Here is a 24083-nt window from a genome sequence, read left to right as displayed (position 1 = left end):
CGCCCCCAAGCCGACCGACCGGACCGTGTTGCCGCCAGAGATGGCACAGAAGAATGTTAAGCTGCAAATTTGTTACTATATGCGAGGAAGGCGCGTTCGCGATCGCTGTGTGTTTACGGTTTATTATTGAATTTTATGCACCCTCGACAAATCTATGTGGTTCTCAAACTCTCAGTGAATTAATAGAACAAAACTAAAACTGTCTCCACCAGAACACAAAAGTGCAAACCCTTGCGCGCGCGGCTGGTGGCGGGAATCACTCGCCCTAGCCGCAAGTCTATCAAAACATGCTACCACCAATATCAACGATTGTGACTGTATTTCCACCAAACGCGGGCTTTCGCGTGATAAGAAGCACGAGAGCGGCACTTTTAACCTATGATCCATGCAAAACCGAGATATTTATTAGAGAGAGACCGTGCAGTTAGCATACCAAACCAGAATCATTCAGCTGATAAAAGGAAGTGAAGCCAACAAAGATTGCAACAAAAGAAAAAAAAAAAAGGCAAACATCTTTTGACTCTTCTAAGTGTGATATTTACCTTCGACGCATTTAAGACAAATAGAACTATAAACCTATTGCGTATGCAATGCACTCGTATACACCCGGCAGGGGAAGGAGGAATCGATTGCGTTCCGGAAACATCCGAAAAACGGAACTCGCGAATCTGCGCTACAAAACTAAACCAAATATTAGCGAAACAACCTTTCAACAACAATTCCAAAACAAGCAACTCACACAGGCAACTTACACAGGCACACAAAATACACTACAAAGACTAGTAAACAAGATGGAAGTGCATTTTCACTACGGCGCGATCTAGAGACAGAGAGAGGCGTAGAGAGAAAGAAAGGGGAAGAGAGGGCGAGAGAGGGAGAGGAGAAAATCAATCTTCAAATATTATATAAATATATATACATAAGAAAACCTTATATATTATACACATACATAGCTAGTACGTCTATTTCAATTTTTTCTCGCGCCCCTCGACACCGAGTGCCGGGCGGTATTCGGTGGCGCGCGCGCGCGTTTCACACTGTACTTTTCTCTTCACGTGTATAGCCAAACAGATTTAAGATCACACAGATCACACACCACACAGACAGCCCGAATCGATGGCAAACATAAAACCGGAGAAATATACAATGAAAATATGTAATGTTCAGAGAAACCGATTGACTGCTGCTTAGAGAACTAGATAACGGGGGGCCCACGGGACCTCGGAGTTCGACCTCGGACGTCCCGAAACCCCGAAAGGCGAATCAATTTAGCGAAACCTGAAAGGCAAAGTATTATACATGAATGTTTGTTAAGTTGCTGTGGTATTAGGAAAACGAAATGTTACGAAACGGAACCGAACTAGCCGTTGTGCGGAAAATGGCGGTTGGCTGCTGTTCCGGCGTTGAGCTGAGCGTGAACGTGTTTGGACGCGAAACGAACGATAAGCATCCGGACACAAAGCGAGGCAACAGCACTCATCTAACTCTAATTGCTATAGTTAAACCACCACTACCGGGCCAGACAGACAGAGAGAGAGAAAGAGAGAAGTAGAGACGGAAATAGACAGACGACGACGGTCAGAGAACGGAAATACAAATATAAGAATTAAGAAAACATATGACAACGGCAACCCAACAGCTAAGGCGAAGAAATATAAAATGCAAAATATTAGAAACGAGAAGAAGCGCTCTTTATTTTGCCCGCTGAAAGAACGATCCCGGTGTGTATCCGCCTTCACGGGTGGACCTCCTTTGGCATGCTGACGCTCAAATCGGCCACAACGTATGCGGCCGCCGCCCACAGTGCAGCGCATTTGTCCAAATTCTGGCGATTCTCAACGGCCATCGTATCGCCTGCCGAGTGGTGGAACCTGTCGAAGAGCAATCACCATCGCGATCACACGAGGCACCTAACGTCCACACGGCCACACAACTCACCAGAAATATTTATCATTTTTGTTCAACAACGAAGCTCCCGGAAATCCGCGCGTGGTCCAGTGGCTAATGTCGGGCCCGCCGTCGGTTGGAGTGGCAAACTCCGTCGCGTTCAGGGGCGACATCAGTCTGCAACAGAGTGTTGGGGCCAAATAAGCTACCAGACCTGACGTGATACCAGACCATTTCTTACTTGACGATCTCCCGGAAGATACACTCCGCGTCCGCGTTGCCCACAAAGTCTAGTCCGCGTGGCTCAAACGTGCCGATGTCGGATTCGAAGAAAAAATTAAACTCCTTCTGCTCCTGGGCCATGTGGCCGTCCTTGTAGGCGGCCCCACCGTACAGGCCTTCCTCCTCGCCCGTCCACAGGATGGCCCGAATCGTTCGGCGGGGCCGTAAACCGAGGGCCTTCAGGTACGCGAGCGCCTTCCACGAGATCAACGCACCGCCACCATCGTCCATCGCTCCAACGCCAACGTCCCAGCTGTCCAGATGGCCCGAAACAACAACCACCGAGGTGTTGGTCAAGCTCGTCCCTACCAGCTCCCCGATCGTGTTCCGAGAGATCACCGGTTCCATCGGTCGGTCCTCCATTTCCAGATGAATCTCCATCCGGTCTCCTCGTCGGTATTTGCGCAGCAGCATCTCTGCGTCTTCGACCGTAATGCAAGCGGCCGGAATTTTCTTCACCCCATCCTGATAGTGCTGCTGACCGGTGTGTGGGGAACCGATCGAGAACGGTGTGATCGATCGAACCAGCGCCGCCACGGCCCCCTTGCGCGAAGCCACCGAAGCGGCCTGGCTACGGTAAACCACCGTTCGCCCGTATCCTTCCCATTGCGGTGCAAACACGACGATCTTTCCCTTCACCTGATCCGGTGGAATGTTTTCGAACTCTTTGAACGACTCTACGGCCAGCACTTCGCCAATGATGCCGCCACGCGGGGTGCCGACACTACTCCCGAGTCCCAGCAGCGGCAGGTTCTTGCGGAACGGCTTCACCAGCTCGGCACTTTCGTACCCTCGAACCCAGTGTGGCACGGACGCGTTCTCGGTGTGCACATTCTCCAGCCCGTCCACTTTCATGCGCTCGACCACGAAATCGATCGCCTTCTCAAGTTGCTCGCTGCCGGCTACCCTGGCACCGAACGTATCGACGAGTTCCGCCAGATCGTCCCAGGTGCGGCCGGCGAACTCACCGTTCACAATCTTATCGACGATCTTGTTCACGATCGGTTGATAACCGCGAATCTCTTCCGCCAGCGAGTCTGGCAACTTGCAACTGCCATCGTCACCCGTTCCGAAGTGATCGATTCTATTGTCGGCCACACCAGCACTCACCGGAACTACTAGCAACCCTACTACAACGGCGGCGGCCACACCCAACAGTAAAACCAACCTTCCGACGGACCGCATTCTACTACGCAACGTAACCGCGAACCGACTGATCCGCTGTGTTCCGCGGTCTTATCGTCGCGGGGCGCGTGACAGCTGACGCTGCGATAGAAAAGGGTTTATTTGTTTTGGTTTCATTCTCGGCCAATGGTCATTCACTTCGCGCGATCGTTCTATGATCGTCATCAAGGGTGGTACACACCACCGCGATCGCGCAGTGCGTATTGGAAATGAAATTTGAAATTCTCTCAACAAAATAAGAGTCTGCTTTCGTTTATTTCTCTGCACTGGCCATCTTTCGTCACAGTTTGTCGCTATAATCGGTCACATCTTTCGGAATATCGATGCTCAAATCCGCAATAACATACGCCGCGGCAGCCCACAGCGCGGTGCTTCTGTCCAGATCGGCCGAATCTTCCAGCACCATCGTGTCGCCGTCCGAATGATGATACCTTTGCGTTGGAAAGGGTGGAAATTTGAGGATCTTTGTCCCAAAAATATTCCTCTACACGATTGAGACTTACCAAAAATAGTTTTCGTTCTTATTGCGCAACGATACTCCGGGAAAACCGCGACTCAACCAGTTGCCGATGTCCGAACTAACGACCCCGGTGGTGTACGTGAATTCTTCGAAGCCTCTCATAAGCCTACAAATTGGAAAATGCCCATAGTTAGCAACGATTTACGGGTCCGATGCCGACCGATGAGACTGACTTTGAAATTTCAGCAAAAATGCACTGCGCCTCACTGTTCCCGGAGAAGTCCAGCCCTGTCGGTTCGAACGTTCCGCCGTCGGACTCAAAGAACACGTTAAACTCTTCCTTCTCTTCCGCCGAATGTTGCCGCTCGTAAGCGCTCACTCCGATCAGGCCCGGTTCTTCGGCCGTCCAGTAGACGGCTCGTATCGTACGCCGTGGCCGTAATCCCATCGCTTTCAGGAACGTGAGTGCTTTCCACGAGATAAACACACCACCTGCGTCATCGGATGCTCCGGTTCCAACGTCCCAGCTGTCCATGTGTCCCGAAACAACGACCACCGACGTATTCGTGTGCACGCTACCCTGCAGCTCACCGACCGCATTCCGTGACACCGTTGGGTCCAGATTGGTGGCATCCATTTTCAAATGAACGACCAATTGGTCTCCCCGGCGATACTTCCGCAGCAACAACTCGGCATCCTCAACGGTGATCGCTGCCGCCGGTATCTGCCTTATGCCGGCCTCGTAGCGCAGTGCCCCGGTGTGCGGTGTTCCGATCGAAAACGGAGTCATCGATCGGATAAGCACCGCGACGGCACCCTTTTTCGCTGCCGCCGATGCCGACTCGTACCGGTAGCGGCCCGTGGGACCGTAACCCGTCCACACCGGTGCAAAGATCACAATTTTGCCGCTCACCGTGCTGTCAGCCAGTTGCTCAAACTCTTCGAACGATTCAACGGCAATCGCTTCCGCGGTGATACCGACCGATGATGTGCCGACGGACAGACCCAGCCCGAGCATGGGCAGATTCTTTGGGAACGGTTCCACCAGTTCGGCCCACTCGCGGCCTCGTACCCAGTGCGGCACGATGGCCTCCTCCGTGTGCACGTTCTCCAGCCCATCGGCCATCATCTCTTGGACCGCGAAATCGATCGCATCCTCCAGTTGCTTGCTCCCGCTTAGCCGGGGTCCGAAGCGGTCCGTAAACTCCAGCAAACTGTGCCACGTTTGCCCCGCAAACTCACCCGTAACGATGCGCTCGAATATGGTGTCCACCACCGGTTGGTAGGCAGCTATTTCCGCTCGGAGGTCATCGGGAAGCTGACACTCGTCCCCAATGACCGGTCCACCTAGGCAGGCTAGCAGCACGCCAAGGAACACAGCGACCACCGAACACATGATGGCTAATGAGCTGCGCGAGTGATGTCTCGACTTTTGTCTCCGCCACCAGTATCTTCATCACTCGGACAGGTACTCGGCAGGATTTAGAAGATGATTGATGGCATGACAAGCCATTGGTGCACCGATAAGGCTTGATAATTTGAATCGACCTCGGATCCGTTGCTATCGCAAGCCACTTCACCCGCAATCTTAAGTATGCAACCTTTTTCAATTAAACAACATTTTTATTCATTTTTATACTTTTCACAAGTTCACTTTTTAGCATTCTTTCGATCTTTCGCCACTCTAATGCCCAGTTTCGATTTCATTTTCATTGTTTTACCCACACGCTGTCGACGTTTTTTGTAGATTTTAGATATTTGCTGCCTCGTGCTACCTTCATTCTCAGCTCCTTCGGGCTGCCCTTCGGACGGTGGTTCATTGCACGAAGCATTGTCATCAAGCGCAAAGAACTGACGACCTTCTATGCGGGGGGTGAAAACACATTATTAACAAAAGAATACGATTGCTTCTACGACCAGCCACGTTCTTACCATCGAACCGGGAATCGTTGGGAAGAAAGAAAAAGTTCTCCTTCCAAATGCCCTGCCTAGAGTAGTATCCCGCCTTCCGCTGGTCACTGTCGTCTACTTCTCTGCGGTTCCGCACCTTAGGGTCCTTTCGAACCGGTTCACTCGCCTCCGGCTCGTCCTCGCTTTCCGACGATTCGTGCTTGAACCGCGCACCACTATCCTTGGGTCGCTCGCTGTCCTTCCCTGGCTGGGTTTCCTGGTACTGTTGGCCCCCCTCAGTGGTCTCATCCGAGGGCTCCGAATCCCTGCCGAACATCGTTCGAAGGCTGAATCCCTCGTTTCGTTCCTTCTTGCCGGATGAAGAACCCAGCAATCCGACCAAGCCATCCGATACGGTGTAGAACCTTTCATCGCTCACTTTATAGTCCGTCTCGGGGGGATCCACTTTCTCGATCTCGGATGCCGGCAGTCGTTGCTCTGCCGGAAGTTCTCCCCTCTTTTGCGACGGATCGAAGCGTTGCATCTGTGGAAGTTTATTGTGGCTAATTGTGGGAAGAAATGATAATGAAGCCGGAGAACCGAGTTGGTCGAAATTGTCCACCGTCTCACCGTTCGTTCCGTTTTTCACTTGCGATCGGTTTGCCCGTTACGTTCGACAAGATTTCCAACTGTTTCAGTCGCTCCTTGTCCGCCGCTTTGTCCTTGGGTGGATTTTTACTGCTCGCCTCGTTGCCGTTACGCTCCAGAAAGCGATCATCGAGACGAAAACGATTGTCCCCCTGAAAGGCTGTCTGCATTTCGTACAGTTCCTGACCGTTCGAACCGGACAGCTGTTTCCGGACTTTGAAATTCCCCTCGAACCCATCTTCGTCATCTTCCTCTTCAGCTGTACCGAAGAGAGACAACTTCCGCTTGGTCCCTGACTGCCGCTGGCCGCCTTCTTCGTCGTCATCGAACGCGATCTTCCGATTGCTTCCGGAGCCAGCCTTCGATAGGGCACTTTTGATCGCGAGCTGTTGCTGCTCGTAGGCGGAATTCAGCTTCGTTAGACCTTGCTTTCGCTTTTCGTCCGCTATGCGCGCCTTCTCGCTCAGCTGCTTGCCCTCCGATCGCTGGTGTGGCTTCGAACGATCGATCACTTCTGTCACTTGGCCCGTGATTGGTATAATCTTTAGCTTTCCGTGCTCGATGTACGTTTCTTGGTTCCACTTTTTCACCAGCTCCTCTTGTGGCGTTTTGGGTGCGATCGGTGCGCTTGTTTTCCTGACCGGTTCGCGATCTTCCTCGTCACTCGCGGAATCTTCCGAACTTTCGGAAGAACTGGTTTCATCATCCTTCCCCAAACTGGGCAGCGTGGGGAGCTGCACCGTGGTGCGTACACTGTGTCGCTTATCGTCTTCCGCCTCTTTTCGGTAAGGATCGAGGGCGAGCGCATTCTGCTTCTGTGATTCCGCTTCTTCTCTTTCGCGCTTCAATCGGTCCAGAAACGATTCTTTCGCTTTCGAAACATTCAGATACACACCACGGTACTGTTGCTCACGAAACTCTTTGATGCCTACGGAGAAAGGGTTTAAATTTATGCAAAACGGAAGGTAAATAAGAGGACACGTTACTTACACTGTGATACGATTTTGTCGTCCGTGCTCAGCGACAGGAAGCCAAACGTGTCGACAGCCCCGCTGAGAGCGTTCGGTTTGGTTTTGATTTCCACGGACTCGACGATACCGTACGCACTGAACTCGTCACTTAACTCTTTTTCACTTACGCCGGCCGGAATGTTGCCCACAAACAAACGATGCGACCTCATCATCATTTCGGGCCGGTGAATTTCGATGGCGAGAAGTTTGTTTTCAAAATCCACATGCGGCGCAACCACTTGACAGTTCCATTCCCAAGGTTGCTACAAATGAAGGTTGGCGAGCTTCAAAAATGTCAAGATTGCGATATGTTCTAAAAATTTGAATTGTTTTTAGAACACAAATTTTGATTATGTTCTGGTTACAAAAAAGTATTAATATTAAAAGAAAGCCTTCCTTTCAACAATATGAGCACGATGTGAGAATGGTACTGAATTCGAGCGCTTGAGTTCGTGAGTCTCTAACGTATCCTTGTAAATCATGCACCTTCCACGGAACGCTTGCAGCTGCCCCAAAAACACCTTTGGATGTTTACGATATTAACACCTTTCGGGCGCAGTAAAATAGTTAGGCTACAAACGAGCTTTTCCGCTAGGCGTGCTTTCCAACGGGGTCCGAGCGAAGTAACGAAGCGAGCACAGGATAAACCAAGAAAGTGACCGGTGGAATCAATAAATTTTATATTACCTTTGATCGCTGACGGAGGTTGGTGCAAAATTAGGGATCTTATCTCTCTTTTCTACTGAACATCCCATAAAAAAGATGTAGATAGCTTTTTTCACATTTTCAACAATTCGTCATACATTTCGAGACGCTTTCAATTTGAAGGAAGAGACCGTTTGGAATGTAAAAAAGAAATTCAATTCGTTTGCGACTCATCATAAATTATGGATTACAAGGTGGAAGCGCTGCCTTCCGTCTGTACCTCTTCCCACGTGAGGCGTCTTGTGGATTGACCGCTGCTACAACACAGGGATCGGGATCGGGTGTGTGCGGTCACCGTGCCCTTCTTCTCTGCTCTTCCTTTCCCACAAGCTGGTGTGCTCTATCCGTTCGTGTCCTTCTCCTTTGATGAAGGTCCCGTGTGCACGCTTACCTGCCTTGACTTTGCTACCAGCAGCCAGGATCAGGCCGAAAAAAACACGGTGTATCGACAGACCCGGGGCACCCTGCGTCCTTTGTCGCACGAAGCATCATTGCCAAAACAATGATCAATTCCCAAAAGCACGCGGTCCCGGGTTGCCTGAAGCATCCCTTCGGTCCATTTGTGCGTGTCCTTCGCTGAAGTGGATGCTGGGTTGTTTGTAACGGTCGGAGATTTTTGTTTGCGATTTTCCATCTCGTCCGAAACTACTTGAACCGTCCCTGTGGCAGGCACGCTGGCCGGCAGAAAGCACTCGAACCTCACTCCGGGGGTCTGAACGGTGATATGTATCGCTCACTTTCTTCATTCACCGTCGGCCAAATATCCGATTATCCAGGAGTGGTAGCCTCCAGTTGGACCGCCAGAAGCTCTTGCTTTTCAATTTACTATTCACCAACGGTAAGCTTGGCTTATCGTTCACCAAGTCTCATGACAGTCTCAATCATTAAAAATCGTCCAGCACGAGCATCCTTAATTGGAACATCCCGTAGATCGTTCAATATTCGTGTTGCTCGTGGTTCAGGCCGCAAAAGAGCATCGGATTCGTACGCCGGATGCCCCGAAGGGTGTTTTCTTAGAGCCTTTCTTCCTGCCTGGCCTGACATGTGATATATGAATTCCCATATTTCTTGGATTCATAGAAATAGGAAAAAAAGAAGTCCGTTAAGACCACTAGACCCTCTGGCCCCGATTCTTTGTACGTCGTCGTGCTCTGATTCGATACGATCCTTTTGAGCTGAGGGTCCTGCATGTTTTCATCCTCCCTCTGCGTTGGCCTGAGAAAGATCCGTTCATCAGGCCAGTTCGACAACGATCAGCGTTTCCCGTTCGTCTATTCGATCGTGTAGAGGCTGAACATAAGGGCGAAACCAAACAATAGACGAATATGCTTTTAAATATATTCTTCCTGAAGAGAATGGAGCTGAAGTTATATACCGAATGCGTACATTCAATTCGTATGAAAGATGCTTTAAAAGCCCATTAACGCGACACAAAGCTCTACGCGGGCTACGGGTGTGTGTAGCATAAGGATGCGATCCTTTTCAACACTACATTTGGGACCTCATGGTGAGAGAAAGAATAGGTAGAGAAAATAGCTGTTCCTCATCATCATAAGCCACTCTACGATCATTGATGGGTGAAGGACTTTGTTTCCTGCTGTCTATTGTTCCTTCATCTTGCGTTCGCGGAGGTTCACGAAGCTGCGGGCGAGTCCTGACGGCCTTAGCCAGCGACTCAGCATATCTTTCACAGCCATACCATTTAACACTTCCAGCTCACATACGGAATTCATGTTCATCAAACAAACCATCGATCCAGCTACTCAGCAAACAAGAACCGAGGCGACCGCAAGGACGGGACACGACGGCGCGTTTAATGAAGTGACAGTCAATTATTTTCTTACTTTGGTACACTCTCCCTGGCCACCGTCTCGTCGGAAAACCGCCGGCGTGATCCGTAGTTTCCAAAATTCCCAATGGACAGATACACCCGGCTACCGGGTGGGGAAAACTTCGTTCGGCACCGAGAAAACGGAGTGTTATCTTGATGTACATCTTCCCTACGTGCCATGGTCCGCAGCAACACGTAACGATGTCTTCGTCATCTTATGACAGCTAGTGAAAGAATGAAAATCGTATCATTCGTCCCGTTGACGAGGTTCTTAATGGTGCCAAAATTGAGTTAGGACCCCAGGACTGTTTGGACCCTGAACATATAGTTTCGCACACGACGTTAATCCTGGGAGTTAACTTACAGGAGCTGTGAGATTAAAAAGGTTTGATTGTTTTCGTCCCATTGCCAATCGTTACAACAGTGACTTTGAATTCAATGGTCATGTACAAAAGAATGGTTATTCTTTCGTCAATTCAGAGCGCAGTTCCTCTGGGAGAATAACGTTACGCTCTAGAATTGGGTTTGTAAAAGTTTTTATGGATTTTCCTATCGACTAAGTTAGTTGCCTAATGTCTGCTATTGCCTATTACAACACCCAACCGTGCTTCTGGACGATAATCGTTCGCATGTAACACTTGTGCTAAACTACCATAAATTCTCGCTTTTTGAACCCACCGATTCACGGGCGACTCGCAACTCATCAATTCCTTTTTGCCTTCTCGGCAGTCAAACCATGCCCTACAGCAATGCCCGTTGCGCTCGGCCACATTTTTCACATCTGTTTTTTTTTGGTTTCAAGCAACATTCCATAATCTGCTCTTTGCTAGTGCGCCCCGTGACCTTCGGAGGAAGTTGTAATGTGTTCGGCAGAACTTCTGGAGGGAAATCGACTTCTCGGTTCCCACCGAAAGAAATCGGAACCCAACAACCCGGCAACCGGCAAGCTGCTGGTAGACGGTCATGTATGCTCTACAGCAGCCAGCCCTGGGTATAATTTACGACAATATGCAGATGGTTCGTTTTTTACTTTTCCTTCTTCTGTAGTCCGCGTAGGTTGGCTTGCGGTGGAAATGTATATTTTGTTTCATTCATCTCGCTGCTTCGCTACTCTGCCCTCAAAATGTCCTCATTACTGCAGGACGCTGAAACTCGAAACCCTCCACGACGAAAGCCGCCGCTTGAAAGGGCAATTGATGTGTGAAAAGCATGATTTTCCCAGTGGTTTCCCCAAAAACTACAGTCCCAGCGGCCAGCAGCGACCGAGTTGCGAGTTCAAGTGGCACAACGGAAAGGCGGTTCCGTGTGGTGGTGACTAATTATTTTTTTATCACATCCTCTTCGGCGTACTGCCATGTTACACAATCTGTTACAGCAAAAAGGCCGCTTTATTTTCCGATTTCTGCGTCCATATGTTCCAAAACGGTAACGTTCCGCTCCAACGTACAAAAATCTGAAAACAGAACTAATTCAAAAGCGAACGTACTCGAGGCAAGAGGTTGCGCAAAGAAGTGTACAATCCTCAGTTTCATGGTAGTCACTCGAGTACTCGCCTGGCAAACGGTACGTACTCCAACCCAATGTTCTATGGCACACATATGAATGAAGCGAATTATTGTAACCACTCAAACATGGCTCCCTAAAATTACATGCTGCAATTGGCCAGCTTTGTTCAACGTGGACTCGGATGACCCGCATAATTACCCATCGACAAATTTAATCGACCCTCGGTGCATCCTGCTGTTCCCACCAATCCCGTACCTTCCGCCCGTGTCCCACGAATGGCGGCAGCAGCTACATGCAGCGGAAACAACAGGACAACGAATGCGGCATTTCGATTGCAGTCGAGCGCGCGATGGACAACCGAAAGGCGCACTCAAACGTCCCTCCGAGGCCTAGGACGGAAACATTTTAATAACGGTGTGGATTTTTATTGCCCATCGCCCAGGCTAACGCTGCTGACCGCATGCTGGGTCCCGTCGGCGCTAATAGAGCCGGGCCGGAGAGGATGGCCGAAAATCAACGCCCTCTCCTTGATCCGGCGCGGCCTCAGAAAAGATGTCTAGGGGTCTAGACAAATAGCGCCAGCATTGCGTGGTGCGTGGGCACTTCCTTGCGGTTCTTTATCGTCTCGGCCACATCTAACGCCGGGACTAATGAGGATCGACTCGGAGGGCCGAGGCTTGCGCTTGTGGCTGGCGAGATGACCTTTTTCGGATCCACAGCCTATAATTATGCGGCCCATGCGTATGCGCATTAAGCAATTGCGTGCGCCCAACGGTCCGCTGGCGGTCTGACTCTGACAAAACAACACGCAGAGGGATATGCCCATGTAGCTTTGGTCGAATAATTTATTTCTCATCTCATAATTATAGACATTTTGACAAAATAAAGAGCGGGCGAATAACAAATCGGAGTGGATGGCAACAGAGGGTTGCCCCGAAGAAAAAAAAAACACGCACATTTCCCTAGTGTTTCGTGGCGTGGGTCAGGTCGAACACGGTCTCGTAGTCATCCTCGAACTTGGTCTTCACGACCAGGTTGACGGGTCGTGGCACCGACAGCGGAACAGGCAGCGCTTCCGGCATCACCGAGTGGTGCACGATCAGCGCCCGGAGCGAGGTGAACTCCTTCTGGAAGCCCTTAATTTTGTACCCGTCGGAGGCGGTGCGAACGATCAGATAGTGGGCGATGCGTGTACCGGAACCGGGCGGAACACGCAGCGACAGTGCGTAACAGTCTGGCTGGGTGGTGCTCTTGCGCACCAGGAAGTTGCCCGGCAGCTTGTCCGTGAGCAGCTCCAGCGAGAGGTTGCGCGGCAGGTTCTCGTGGTACCAACACTCCCCGAGCAGCCGCTGGTACTCGCGCTCCCGGTCCAAATCGGTCTGGATGGCGCCCGTACTCGAGGACTCGTGCTCTCGCTGCAGAACGAGGGCACTGTCCTCCGCCTCTTCGGCCACTGCCGTTTGCAGCAGATTGAGGGCGATTTTCTTGATCTGTAATCGAAGGTGAAAACCCATTAGAATCCAACCTCCAACCGAAGGCGCTGACGGGGGACACTTACAAAGGCAGGCTTTTCGACACACTTCGCCAGATTGACGTCGTACTCGAGCTTCCGGTTCTGTTTCTCCAGCAGCGTTTTAATCTCCCGGTAGTCGGGGCTCGAGGTGCGAAAGCTCATTGGCACTAGTGGACGGCTGTTGGTGGTGGTGGTGGTGGCGACGGCAGACTGTTGCAGTAGCACGGCCGTGCCTCTGTGGTCCTTCGGTGCGGTGGCCGGCTGCGTTGCACTGCCGAAGGTGTTGCGTTTCAGGATGCGCTTGATGCATTTGTAGATCCGTGCTTTGCAGTTGCTCTTGCGTTTGCTGTCGATGGAGAACTTGCCACCCAGCAGCCGGAAGTGGGTGGTCGCTGGCTGTAGTCCTTTACCGCCCTCCGTCGACATGGCACTGCTGGCGGGTGAATTGACCTGCGGGGATCAAATTAAGCATCTTCATTAGAATGGAACGTTCAAAAATGTTGTTTAATTGAGAGACGCTGTCTGGCGGCACCCCCGGCCACAATAAGCTCAATTGCTTGCAACAATGAACAGAATACACGGGCAATAATAAGGGACAATTATAAGGGACGCGCCCGCGATCCGCTCGGAAATCGTTTTCCCAAAGCCGAGCGCCTGTCACAATACAAATTAAGACGAATGATGGAGGAAAAATGGATAGGCAACAGGCGTGAACCCAGGGAGGCCACAGCAAAGCAAACGGATTTTTTTGCACGCTGCCCACCCGGGAACGGGAACAGGAAGCCCGGAGATGCCTTCCTCCCGGTGATGCGTTCGTCTGATGCACCATGTGTCGACGACGACGGATCCGGTCGCTGAGGACCGCTTAACAAAATAACGTTGAATTGTTGTGTTATTCTATTTCTTTTCTAGCCCGTTTTCGTTCGAGACTGCCGAGAAATAGGATCCGTGGTGGTGAAGTGTGTCGCTGGCATTTAAGCATTTGCAGACAACAACAAAAATACGATACCACACGACGAGTGACAGAGCAAAGGGCCTTCCTTTCTATGCGCCGGGGCATACCTCTCGTAGCAGGCGGTGCGGTGCGTTGGGCAGCATACGGTAGTAGCAAATAGGTGGGAGAAATTCTTTCCCTCGGCAGAGTAGGCTATGCCGCCACTCTCCCGGACGTGAAATGCATATTGAAATTTGATGACGACAGCCCGTCACCTCAGCAGCCGCCATCGGTCCGGTTTCGATTGTTTGTTCAACTAAAACGGCCTCGGTATCTCGGCGACTGGAGATGGCGACAACAGGGTAAATAAATAAAAATATGTGCCGACGATACTTCTGGAACGTCCCGGACGTCCGCCAGGAACCTTTCGGGGAAGAAACCACACACACAGTCGCGGCGCGGTCGTGGAGAAAAATGAGCAGAAGGCGACGACAATCATCGCGTATCGAATTCATGTCGTTAAATCGGACACTTTAGCGCGATGCCAAATGAAACACCGGGACGAAATGTTCGTATCGTACCGAATCAATTCGAAACTGTGCGCTTGTGTGTACAATAATTGAACCAGGGGAATCTGGACCCTTTCCCCGGGCCGGGCTGAAGTGCTTTTCTATTGTTTCGCCCCACCGGAGGCAGCTGGTATGATGATGGCGGTAGCCCGAAGCCTCCGTCGAAACCCTTCTGTCGAACCCCTCTCGCCAAAAAGGACCCCGACGGGCCGTGGATGATGGGCCGTGTGGTTTCGTGGCATGCGAATGACGACTAAAGTTGTTGCCTTCAATGTTATTCCAACAATTTCGACAGCCATTCCGACGACAGCCCCTTGGGTTTCGCCGAGTCGAGTCACGAGAGGCCCGAAATCGAGTGTTTGGTGACCGGCAATGCCAGGGAGGAGAAGGGTATTTCGCCAACAAGGGCTACACTGCGCCCCGGACGGGACAAATTCCCGCAACGGGGGAATAAGCAGCTAATAATGACCCGGGATAAAGTGTGTTTTCCTTAAATTAAATGCACCACCAGTGGCGACGGCGGCCACGAGTTAATCGAACAGCTAATACAATTAAATACAGTTTCTAGTTCAAACAATGGGCGGCCGTCAAACCCGGCGGAGGGTTGTCTAATTTTGGGAGAGATTTTTCGTAGTAAGCGGGGTGTTTTTTCTGTGCCTGATCTCAGCTATGCGCCACTGACAGCAGAGACTTTTGACAAGTCACCATCATCACCGTAATCAACTGCTGTCGTCGGCCGTCGGACGAGTTGGATCCGCCTTCGCCGCGACCCCGGCTGCGAACTATGGCTTCCGAAGGCGGAAGTAGGCAGCCAGCAGCAAATTGTATCCGAAACATGAAATTACATTTCGTGTACGTCGTCACCAGGGCACCATCATCAGAGGGCGCACCCGCCAGTCAGCCAGTCAGTCAGCCCAGGTCGGCTGGTCGGCTCTCGGATCCCTGTCGGATTGCATATTCTCGCGCCCTGTCTCGTGCGGGGCCACGTGTCGATGTGATTCAATTCCGAATGGGCGGTTCCCGAGAGAAATAGACTTAAATTACGTGCGCCGCACCGTGTCTCGGACGGTGTTCGGTTGGGAATACTACGGTATCTCTTCTGCCGATTTTGGTGGTGTCCTTCTCCACCGTGGAAGCGAGCGGGACATCGTCAATCGAACCGTGCTGCTCACCCATTCTGGCCTCTTTTTCGTGCACACTTTTCCAACGGACGTGTTGCGATTGCGTTATTTGTTTGTCTACACTTGTCGTCCGCCAGCTTCGCTCGCTCCGATGCTGCTCGGATCAAAACTAATTGAGGATGGTTCCGCAACCATGGTTGATTGCATCTCCCAGCAGCAGCAGCAGCCGCACGCTCCTTGGCGCAGGCAGCTCCGCTTTCTCTCGACGGTGGAAAAGCCGATTCTGTTTGTTTTCCCTGCGCCACCATTACGGCGGGGCACGGCGCAACATCGCTTTGATCGCGGCCACAATATTTGGTTTTCCTCTTCCACGACCAACACACTCATAAACAATAAAAATGTTCGCTTTCGGGGCGCGCGCGCTGTCAATTTTTTTAATGGGCCCAACCTCAATTCTCCGTGGCGGGCGATGCTGGCGCGAACCTCCCATGTGCGCGCATAATTTTAGACGCGATGAGTAGTGGCTCTCATCGAACGACGCGCACACCGATCTGTTGACACATCCGAACCGCCATGGCCGCGAACCGTGTTTTCGATGCGCAATTCGGCGCGCGTTCCATCGGCGGACGAGGGAATTTTTAATTCCAATGGCTCTCGGTTCCCGGTTGGAAAGGCGTTAAGACATTTGTTTCAATTCGAATGCATCGCGCGCGCTGCATTTAAAAATGCTAACTCGATGGCGGGGCCAGTCAATTAAAACAGTCTGACGGCCAGACGCCCCGGCCAAACGCGGGAATGTGTGCGCCACGGACATGTTAAGTGGTTATCTTAATTCCTCTGCCATAAATTCGTACCGTTCTTTACCGATCCCGGGATCTCCGGGTTTCTCCTCCGGCTGGCTAGGAAGACGTTCCTCCGAAGGCCCCCAAAGTGATGGAGGGAATGTTGTAGAATGTGGAGCAGCGCACACGCCGCTCTATGGATTTAGTGGATTGGCCCTTCCGCAGCAAATCAAATAATTTATGGCGTCGTGAAGATAAACAATTTCTTCAAAACCTCCTCCTCCGTAGCGCGATCCTTGCGTGTGACGATCGTGTACGTCCATTAGGGACTCACGGGCCACAAGATATGGCCACAGTGCCGGGAACGGAACAGGAGGGAGCAGAAAAAGGCGTTCCCAGAAACTACTAAAAGTCCAACGACGATAAGTTACGGTTCGTCGAAAGATTGATTGGCGGATAGGCCGTTGTGCTGCAGTGGGCTCAACCGTGTTACGGCCAGACAACCAGCCAGCCAGCCAGCCAGCGAGAGAGAGCGAGAGAGGGCGAGAGGAATCCCGGGTTATAAAAGAAAGTGTCAACGAACAAGTTGCCCTATAAATTAAACGTTCCAAAGGCATTATCACCCGGGCGCTAGAGGCGAACCGCTGCTCTAGGCGTGGCACGCCGGGAAAACCCGAAAAGGTTCCCGAGAGGTGACAATAACCGCAATCGAGATAGTGATGCGTGAGGTTTGTCCATTTTCGTAAAGAATTTGGCCCTTCGTCCGAGAGCGGGCAAAGAAAAAGCAACGTGGAGAAGGACCCCTCCGGGGAGATAATCCCCGGACGGAGCGTAGAACCTGAGGCAGATAGGCCTCCCACAGCCCTGCACCGAATGCTGCAGGTTGTTCTCCTTATCTGCATTCCATTTCCATCGCGAGCTAATCAACTTGTCCCGAAAACCTGGAGGGATTCCTATCAGTCGGTCGTGTGCTGCCTCGAAGACGGGGCGGCGGTTATCGAGGTGTTTTAATTATGCGATGACTCGTAAACTGTCACCTAGGGCCCCTCGAAAGTCACGGGAACAATTTGTCCCGACCAATGCCGCCTGCTGCGCCTTTGCTGCACCGAAGGTCAATCGAAAGGTTCTTCAGAGAGCGCGGGATGACTCAACACGGGATCTCTGATTAGGGCCGGAGCCGGGTCTGGCGGGTGTTTGATTTTAGATAGGTCCGTAACGATAACGACCACACGACCGCACAGCGGATTCTTCCCAACTTTGTACCTGACTCAGGCGCGCCCAGTGGCTGTAATTCTTTTCCCGATCTTCGCGTCCCCATTCTAATCCGATCAAGACGCGTGAAAGTGGTCGAAGCCAATCTCGTCCAATTCGATTCGCTTTTCATCCAATCCTGCGAGGTCGGGTCGAACGCGGCGGCTAAAAGGATACCAGAGCGTTGAATCGAAAAGGACGATCGTTAAATTTTATAGATTGTTTCCCGTACCTGGTAAACCCTGGCTGCGCACCGAACCTATTCTAAATCCTGCTGACATCCATAAAAATCCATCCGGGAAAAAACCTGCTCTTCGCTCGGGACGACAAAAGCGTCACAGAAGTGTCCGTGTGTGTGTGTGCGTATGTGTGTAGGAACCGTAAATTTTATCGCAGTCAATTCCGAAAGGCTCTCAGGCTTTGAGGTCGAAACACGTTAAGGACATAAACTATGAACCCGAACCGAATTCGTTACGCTAATCGGGACCGGCCGCTAGCGGGAGTTTAGAACGTTCTTCTCGCTCTCTCAAGGATTTAAATTGCGCCATTTATTCTAAGCAATATTTCAAGCAAACTAAATCCTGCCACAGGAAGCCTTCGCACATCTTGCATGTAAATTACGCTCTACGCCTACTGCGTGCTGAACACTTGTGTGGCGGCAGCCTACTGCGATGACACAGGGAAACCCTTCACCGAGCATTTTATGCGCTTACTGAGGTGAGTTTGTTTTCATTTTTCTAAAAGCAAATACGGTTCGCTGGGTACGGCTTACGTAACACCGGCGGCACACTCCATAATTCCCCGGGGCCGGCGCTTCCGGTGTCGCCACGAACGAACGCACACACGGAGAGCCCGAGAGAGAGAGAGTGCGCAAGGAAAAAGCATAGTGATGCGTTTAAATTTTTCTATTAAATTAAATTAGAAAAATATTGTCACGTCAAATCACACCGCCGCCACCGATACCGCTGGGCCTGGAGGGACTTTTTCCAAGAAGACTCGGTGGCCACGAAGACACGACGCGGTAAACTCGGCGTCCGGAACCTGGAACCAGGGTGGCAGGAAACCGAGAGGGACGGGGACCTTCATTTCAATTCAGCCAACGTACAAATTTGTTTATTGAAGCGTGATTTTATCCACATCGAATTTATTTTTTCCCGAAGTGACGACGGTGACGAGACCCAACGGAACCACCTCGCGCTCTCGATTCTTCGAATCGATCGAATTGATTCAATTAACCTGACCGATTGGCTCGGCCGCTGTCGCGGCGCTGGTGATTGGTTTTTATTGGACGAAACGAATCAAATGGCCATCCACACACTCCGTGCCAGCGACACAACGACGGTGAGGGTTAACGAGTGGTAAGATCGATGAATATTCTAAACACAGCCCAGAACCAGCGGCTGGAGGAAGTACCACACGGCCACACGGCAATCAGCGCAATGATTGGACACTTTTCTTTTCTGATGCTGCCTCGATCTACCCCTCGGCCGCGGCTGCTTTCTTCCGCGCGGTTCACTTCGAGTGCTGACTTTCTCGGTCTTTGTGTTCAAGTTGTGTGATAGGGAGAACAGGGACCCGAAAATAACCAACAACATTTCAAAAATGATAAATCACAACAACCCGGCCAGAAGCAAGAGGCGGCGTCACCCTTCAGGGGTTTCCTTCTTCTGTTTGCCCAGCACGGTCGTCCCAGTGCCGCAGTTCATTTCGTTGGGCTGAATAAACAAACATCAAATGGACGACTCCGGCTCCGGAGGAACATCTTGGAATCGGAAAATGATGACGCCCGTTTTTTAATGACTGCACAATCAATTTCGGCAAAGATCCTTCGGTGCGAACGAAAGGATAGGGTCCTTTCGGTGGGCCGCCGACTGAGACAAATGATCCTGGCTAATGGTACTTTCTTTCAAACGGGTTGCCGCGGAACATTGCTTTCCCAGTCGGTCGGTCGGGAAGAAAATGGAGTCACTTTGTAAAACAGCAAAGCGAATCGGTGCTCCCGAAAATGAGCTGCTAAAATCTTCATTTGTCGCAGCGAGATAGGGTTCGTGCGACTGACGGCGGCGTCCGGAACTTTTCCATTACTTCGCCACCGGAAACAACGGCGACGGCGGGGAGAACGGAATGATAAATAATGTCATTTAATATTCCAAAACCCAAAATCCAGTAACTCTTGGTGTTACTTAGCGTGTCAGCTCCCTCGTGTTCTGCCACCCCACATCTCGTCCGGCTTATCATCTTCTGCACAGAAACGTCTCAACGGGACACAGATAAACGAATAAGCCACACGCGGCCAGAAACCCAAACCGCCAGATTAGAACGCCCAAGAAAGACGCGGGTACATAATTATGAATTTTTAACTCGCTGCATACGCGCCACAAATTGAAGGGCCACGCAACCGGGCGTGGGATGGCGCGGTCCGGAGGGTATATTACACAAACTGGCTGCTGGTGGCGCAGCTGCCCGTACCATATTGCACTTTGAGTGGGTCAAATTATCAAAAAATCATGCTTACTAAGAGATAACCGGCGTGCCATCGGAAATTCGCCAGGCAACATACGGCACACGCTGGCACCGGGGACAAGCGTAAATGTAGTCGCATTTGTTGGCGGTGGCCACCGAAAAGGACTCACCGCGGGTGTGCTTAAGAAAGTAGCTTACATTTTTCATGGACGATCCATTCAGCTGATTGTGCAGCCGTTGTTGCTGTGTTCCCGTGCCGTGTGCCGGTCCTTTGGCTCTGCTCCGGATGCTGGTCTCATGATCGCCTTCGGCCACGGTGGCGTTGTTCAGTTTCTTGTACTTCAATCCCCCGAAGCGCAGCATCGTGGCGTCCCCAAACAATCCGATTTTGATTCCAATAATTGAGCTACTCCAGCAGCAGCTTCCGTGGGGAAAACTCCTTAACTTTGGACAACGTTGGCACTCCGTTTTCCAACACACACACACAAATAGTATCACGCTTCGACGCAAATTGGGATTACGGTTCAGAGGCTATCACAGCACAGATTACGCCCGAAATGGCTCCTTGATATCCGGCTCTATCACTATCTGGCGCGTACTTCCTTTCCCCTGGTAACTGGCATAAATTGGCACAAATTTTCTTCACACTCCGGTTTGCGGCGCACTTCGCGGTGTCGCCTAAACTATTTGGCGCGCCAAAAACGGCGTTTCTTTGGCGACGACGGCAACAACAACACGTGGAAAGTAGAGAACGCGTGTTTCCGGTTCGGTCGGCGAGTTCGGTCACGAGTCCGGGTTTTCCGGCACTACCTTTCACGGCGAGCAACAAATGCGAACTGAATGCGAACGAAGCGCGGCCGAGGAACGATGGCGACGATCGGCCATAAACCGACGACGGATTCCCGAACGCAACACATGCTCTGCAGGATGGCGTGCCGCCACCAATGGCCACAGTGCGCTGCGAAAGAGTAAGGGATTGTTAAAAGAATAAGCAGCAATGACGAAGTATTTAAATTTAAAATATGTCGCAAAAGAAATGTCTGTTTGTTTGATGATTGATAATTTGAAAAAAGTCCACCAAAAATTTTTCAACGACTGAATATAAGATTTGGTGCGATTTCACTTGGTTCAACTTTTGCTCAAATCCAAAAAAAGTGTTTACACCATCATGTTGAGAGTTTGGAGTAATCAAACGTCAACACTTTCGTTCGTCGTCAAGCAATACCTGACTTTTTGACCATCACTGTAAGCCACCACTGTCGGTGGAGGTTGATTATGTTCGGACCGATTGCCGGGCCATGCCCAGAAGGGACCGTAGGGACCGAAGGAAAGATAGCCGCCGCACGGCAATAAGCAAACCAAGACCCGCGCCCCGCGCTCCCTCTGGTCCCCGGCTCTGGTCTGCGCGGTTTTTATGCTGCGTACGACCTTCCTCCCGAGAAGGAACAAGGAAAGCATAAGACGGGCAAGAATGGAAAGAATTCTCCGGAAAACCCTTCGCAGTCATCGATGGTTGCGGGCTAGCCGAAATGAAACGCGGTAAGCGTAAAGGGCCACCTAGCAAGGGCGGGCGGCCCAGCAGGCGATGCGTGGCGTTGCGGAGAAAAGTGTCGAATTTCGTTGCCTGCGACTGAACCACTATTTACGCACTTTCCTCGGCAAATTGCCTTGCCCCCCGTGATGGTCACCCTTGGACAGTGAACCAACACTGACAATTTATTCATTTTTAAAAGACGTTACTTACCGAAGGACGCTCTGGCAGCAGGTTGCTTGGATCGCGGTTCCATTGCCTTTTTGGCGTTTGATTTCTAAAACGCGCCCTACGGCTCAAAAGTGTGACACATTTCGTTAGCAACTATCGCCGGTGACGCCAGCGCCGTCGATGCACGTGCTGCGACCGGCCAACCGCTTCGAAAAGGATTCTTATGTCTCCGCCGGGAGATAGGGCGCCTGAGGGTGCCGCGCACTCGCGTGCTGGTGGCGGCCAAGGTGAGTAATCATTTTATGTGTACTGTTTATCTTTCGATTCCTATTTATCCGACATACATCGCCCATTTACTCTCACAGGATACTAGGGCACCCGGAGTGTATCCCGTTAAAAAAGGCGAGGCCCCGGGCGCTACCACCGGCAGCGAAGCTAATGGTGTGTTTTCTTTTATGCTTAGTGATAAATTTTATTACACCAACAGAAGGGACCGTGTGCCGTGTGGTCCTTTATCGCGCGTCTCTAAACTTCGTCCTGGAGTTGCTGTGGGGAGATTGTAAAGTCCCGCACAATCGGAACGCGTATCAGCTCGACACGGGGCCATTGTCAAAACAAAGAATTATTGTTCTCTCCCCCGCGGCCGCAACGAAGCGACACGATTTCACTATCAGCGTAAACAAAATTTGTTTCGCCTTGTGTTCGGGTTCCCGTGAAGGGAGGATTTTAAATTCTGAACCCGCCCCGGGGGTGCTTCGGGATGGCTGAATCATGGCACCAACCGACCGACCGACCGACCGTTCGGTCGTACGATTAGGTAATTTCGTTACAAAATGGATACGTAGAAACTCAAACGACAAGCTGGCTGGCCACAACCCCAAGACCGCACACGGGAAAGAGGACATGACGCAGGGCGGTGGCCACCGCTCTCAGATTACGATCGCGAATCCGATACGTTACGTTTTGCTGCCAGCCGGCAAGACCTGTTGGCCACCGCCGAAAGACGTTGCCCCGCCGGCCAGCACCGATCCGATCCGCGTAATGCGCCCAACGGTCGAGGCAATCGGCTTCATTTTTCGTGCGAACCCTTGCGGAACGGTTCTCAACGGAAGCCGACACGATGCGATGCGTAAGCGAGATTTGTGGTAACCGCCGCACGAGCGGCCACTTTTCGCGATTCGTCACTCGGGGCTGACTCCCCCGTGCGGTGGTCGAGACGGCGGTTTAAGGTTATCACCGTAGCCGTCAGCGGAAAGACCGTTTTTGCCCGTCTTCGAGTTGCACCGGTTTCTGTCAACGATTTGGTTTTTTCCGGGGCCGCGCACGAATCGGGCAGTGGCCTCTCGAAACTACGGTTAGGTTTTGAAGCCCCGGCACACGCATATGCCGCCGGTGCGTAATTGCAAACTGCGAGCCGCGTACACTGACCTCCGCGGTTCGATTCGACGGTTCTTTCATATCGGTAGCCACTGGAGTCGCTATGTCTGCAATGAAGCATTTTTGCACTAGAAGGTGGCCAACTGGTTTACTGTTGGCTAGTTGGCCAATAGTGTCCCCAAGTCACCACGTGGACACGTGCGTTTGATGAAGCAATCGAGTTCTACACTCCATAAAAATGTGATACATCTTTTCCGGAACCAACGGCTCTCGGTTAGAGACAAAAAAACGCTCCCCGTTGTCGAACACATGTTTGTTCCCCCACGGGCCCGTCCCGGTTCCCTGAAACTTTGTACAGAATGTTCTACACGTTCCCCCTTGCTCAAAGGCTGCCGACACAGGCCCTGAGTCCCAGAGAGCCGAGCGAAGAAACCACGAGACCCGAAACCGATAAATCTTAATCCACCACCGCCACCGAATGAGAAGAAAGGAACCGGCAAGGCCGGGCCAGGCGTCCCCACGGAGAGGCACGAAATTTGAGCACCAACAAAGAAACCCGAAAGTAAACCGCAACGCAGCGGAACCGCGCGAAAGGGGTTCCGCTTTTCCGGAGAGAAAATTTCCCAATTTTCCTCTTCGCCCCCTTCAGATTTGGCCACTATCAGGACGAGGACGACACTAATGACTACCTTAGGTTCGTGCTCCGGCGGGAAGTTTTCCGATTATCCCTCCGCTACGGCCGCTTTACAAGGGCATTCACCCACCGCAGGACTGTTGCCTGTCCACGATTGAGCCGGGTCCTGGCGGAGTTGGACACTCACTGTTCTGTCTGGTGGTCTGTATGCCACGTGTTGCCCGACGAATTGGGCCGTTAGTGTCGCAATAAACGACATCTGCTCAACATGTTTATGTACGTTAGCACCATTTACCTCCATATTGTGATGGCGAATGGTTTTTGAACTTGTAA

At 51.5% G+C, this 24083-nt stretch overlaps 4 protein-coding genes across 4 annotated transcripts; all 4 read right to left on the bottom strand.

Annotated features, from left to right (window-relative positions):
• Positions 1-1691: 1691 nt before the first annotated feature.
• On the bottom strand, positions 1692-3364 carry LOC128272468 (carboxypeptidase Q-like). Its single transcript, XM_053010285.1, has 3 exons — positions 2129-3364; positions 1939-2064; positions 1692-1871 (listed from the first exon to the last, which is right to left on the bottom strand). Exons 1-3 carry the CDS (start codon positions 3352-3354, stop codon positions 1736-1738), a joined length of 1488 nt encoding a protein of 495 aa, XP_052866245.1. The 5' UTR covers positions 3355-3364; the 3' UTR covers positions 1692-1735.
• A 270-nt stretch (positions 3365-3634) lies between these two features.
• Positions 3635-5210, bottom strand: LOC128274690 (carboxypeptidase Q-like). Its single transcript, XM_053012961.1, has 3 exons — positions 4048-5210; positions 3858-3980; positions 3635-3785 (listed from the first exon to the last, which is right to left on the bottom strand). Exons 1-3 carry the CDS (start codon positions 5208-5210, stop codon positions 3635-3637), a joined length of 1437 nt encoding a protein of 478 aa, XP_052868921.1.
• A 254-nt stretch (positions 5211-5464) lies between these two features.
• LOC128273380 (probable RNA-binding protein CG14230) lies at positions 5465-7535 on the bottom strand. The gene is made up of 4 exons (XM_053011325.1): positions 7343-7535; positions 6335-7280; positions 5747-6267; positions 5465-5676 (listed from the first exon to the last, which is right to left on the bottom strand). Exons 1-4 carry the CDS (start codon positions 7533-7535, stop codon positions 5465-5467), a joined length of 1872 nt encoding a protein of 623 aa, XP_052867285.1.
• Positions 7536-12366: 4831 nt separating this feature from the next.
• On the bottom strand, positions 12367-20832 carry LOC128273589 (uncharacterized). The gene is made up of 3 exons (XM_053011592.1): positions 20236-20832; positions 12963-13367; positions 12367-12894 (listed from the first exon to the last, which is right to left on the bottom strand). The coding sequence occupies exons 1-3, from the start codon at positions 20398-20400 to the stop codon at positions 12367-12369; spliced, it is 1098 nt and encodes a 365-aa protein (XP_052867552.1). The 5' UTR covers positions 20401-20832.
• Between the last annotated feature and the right edge of the window lie 3251 nt (positions 20833-24083).

Source organism: Anopheles cruzii, chromosome 3 (genome assembly GCF_943734635.1).
Source record: "Anopheles cruzii chromosome 3, idAnoCruzAS_RS32_06, whole genome shotgun sequence".
NCBI lineage: Eukaryota > Metazoa > Arthropoda > Insecta > Diptera > Culicidae > Anopheles > Anopheles cruzii.
Note: the sequence above shows the minus strand (reverse complement) of the source record. Positions and strands in the feature narration are given on the sequence as shown.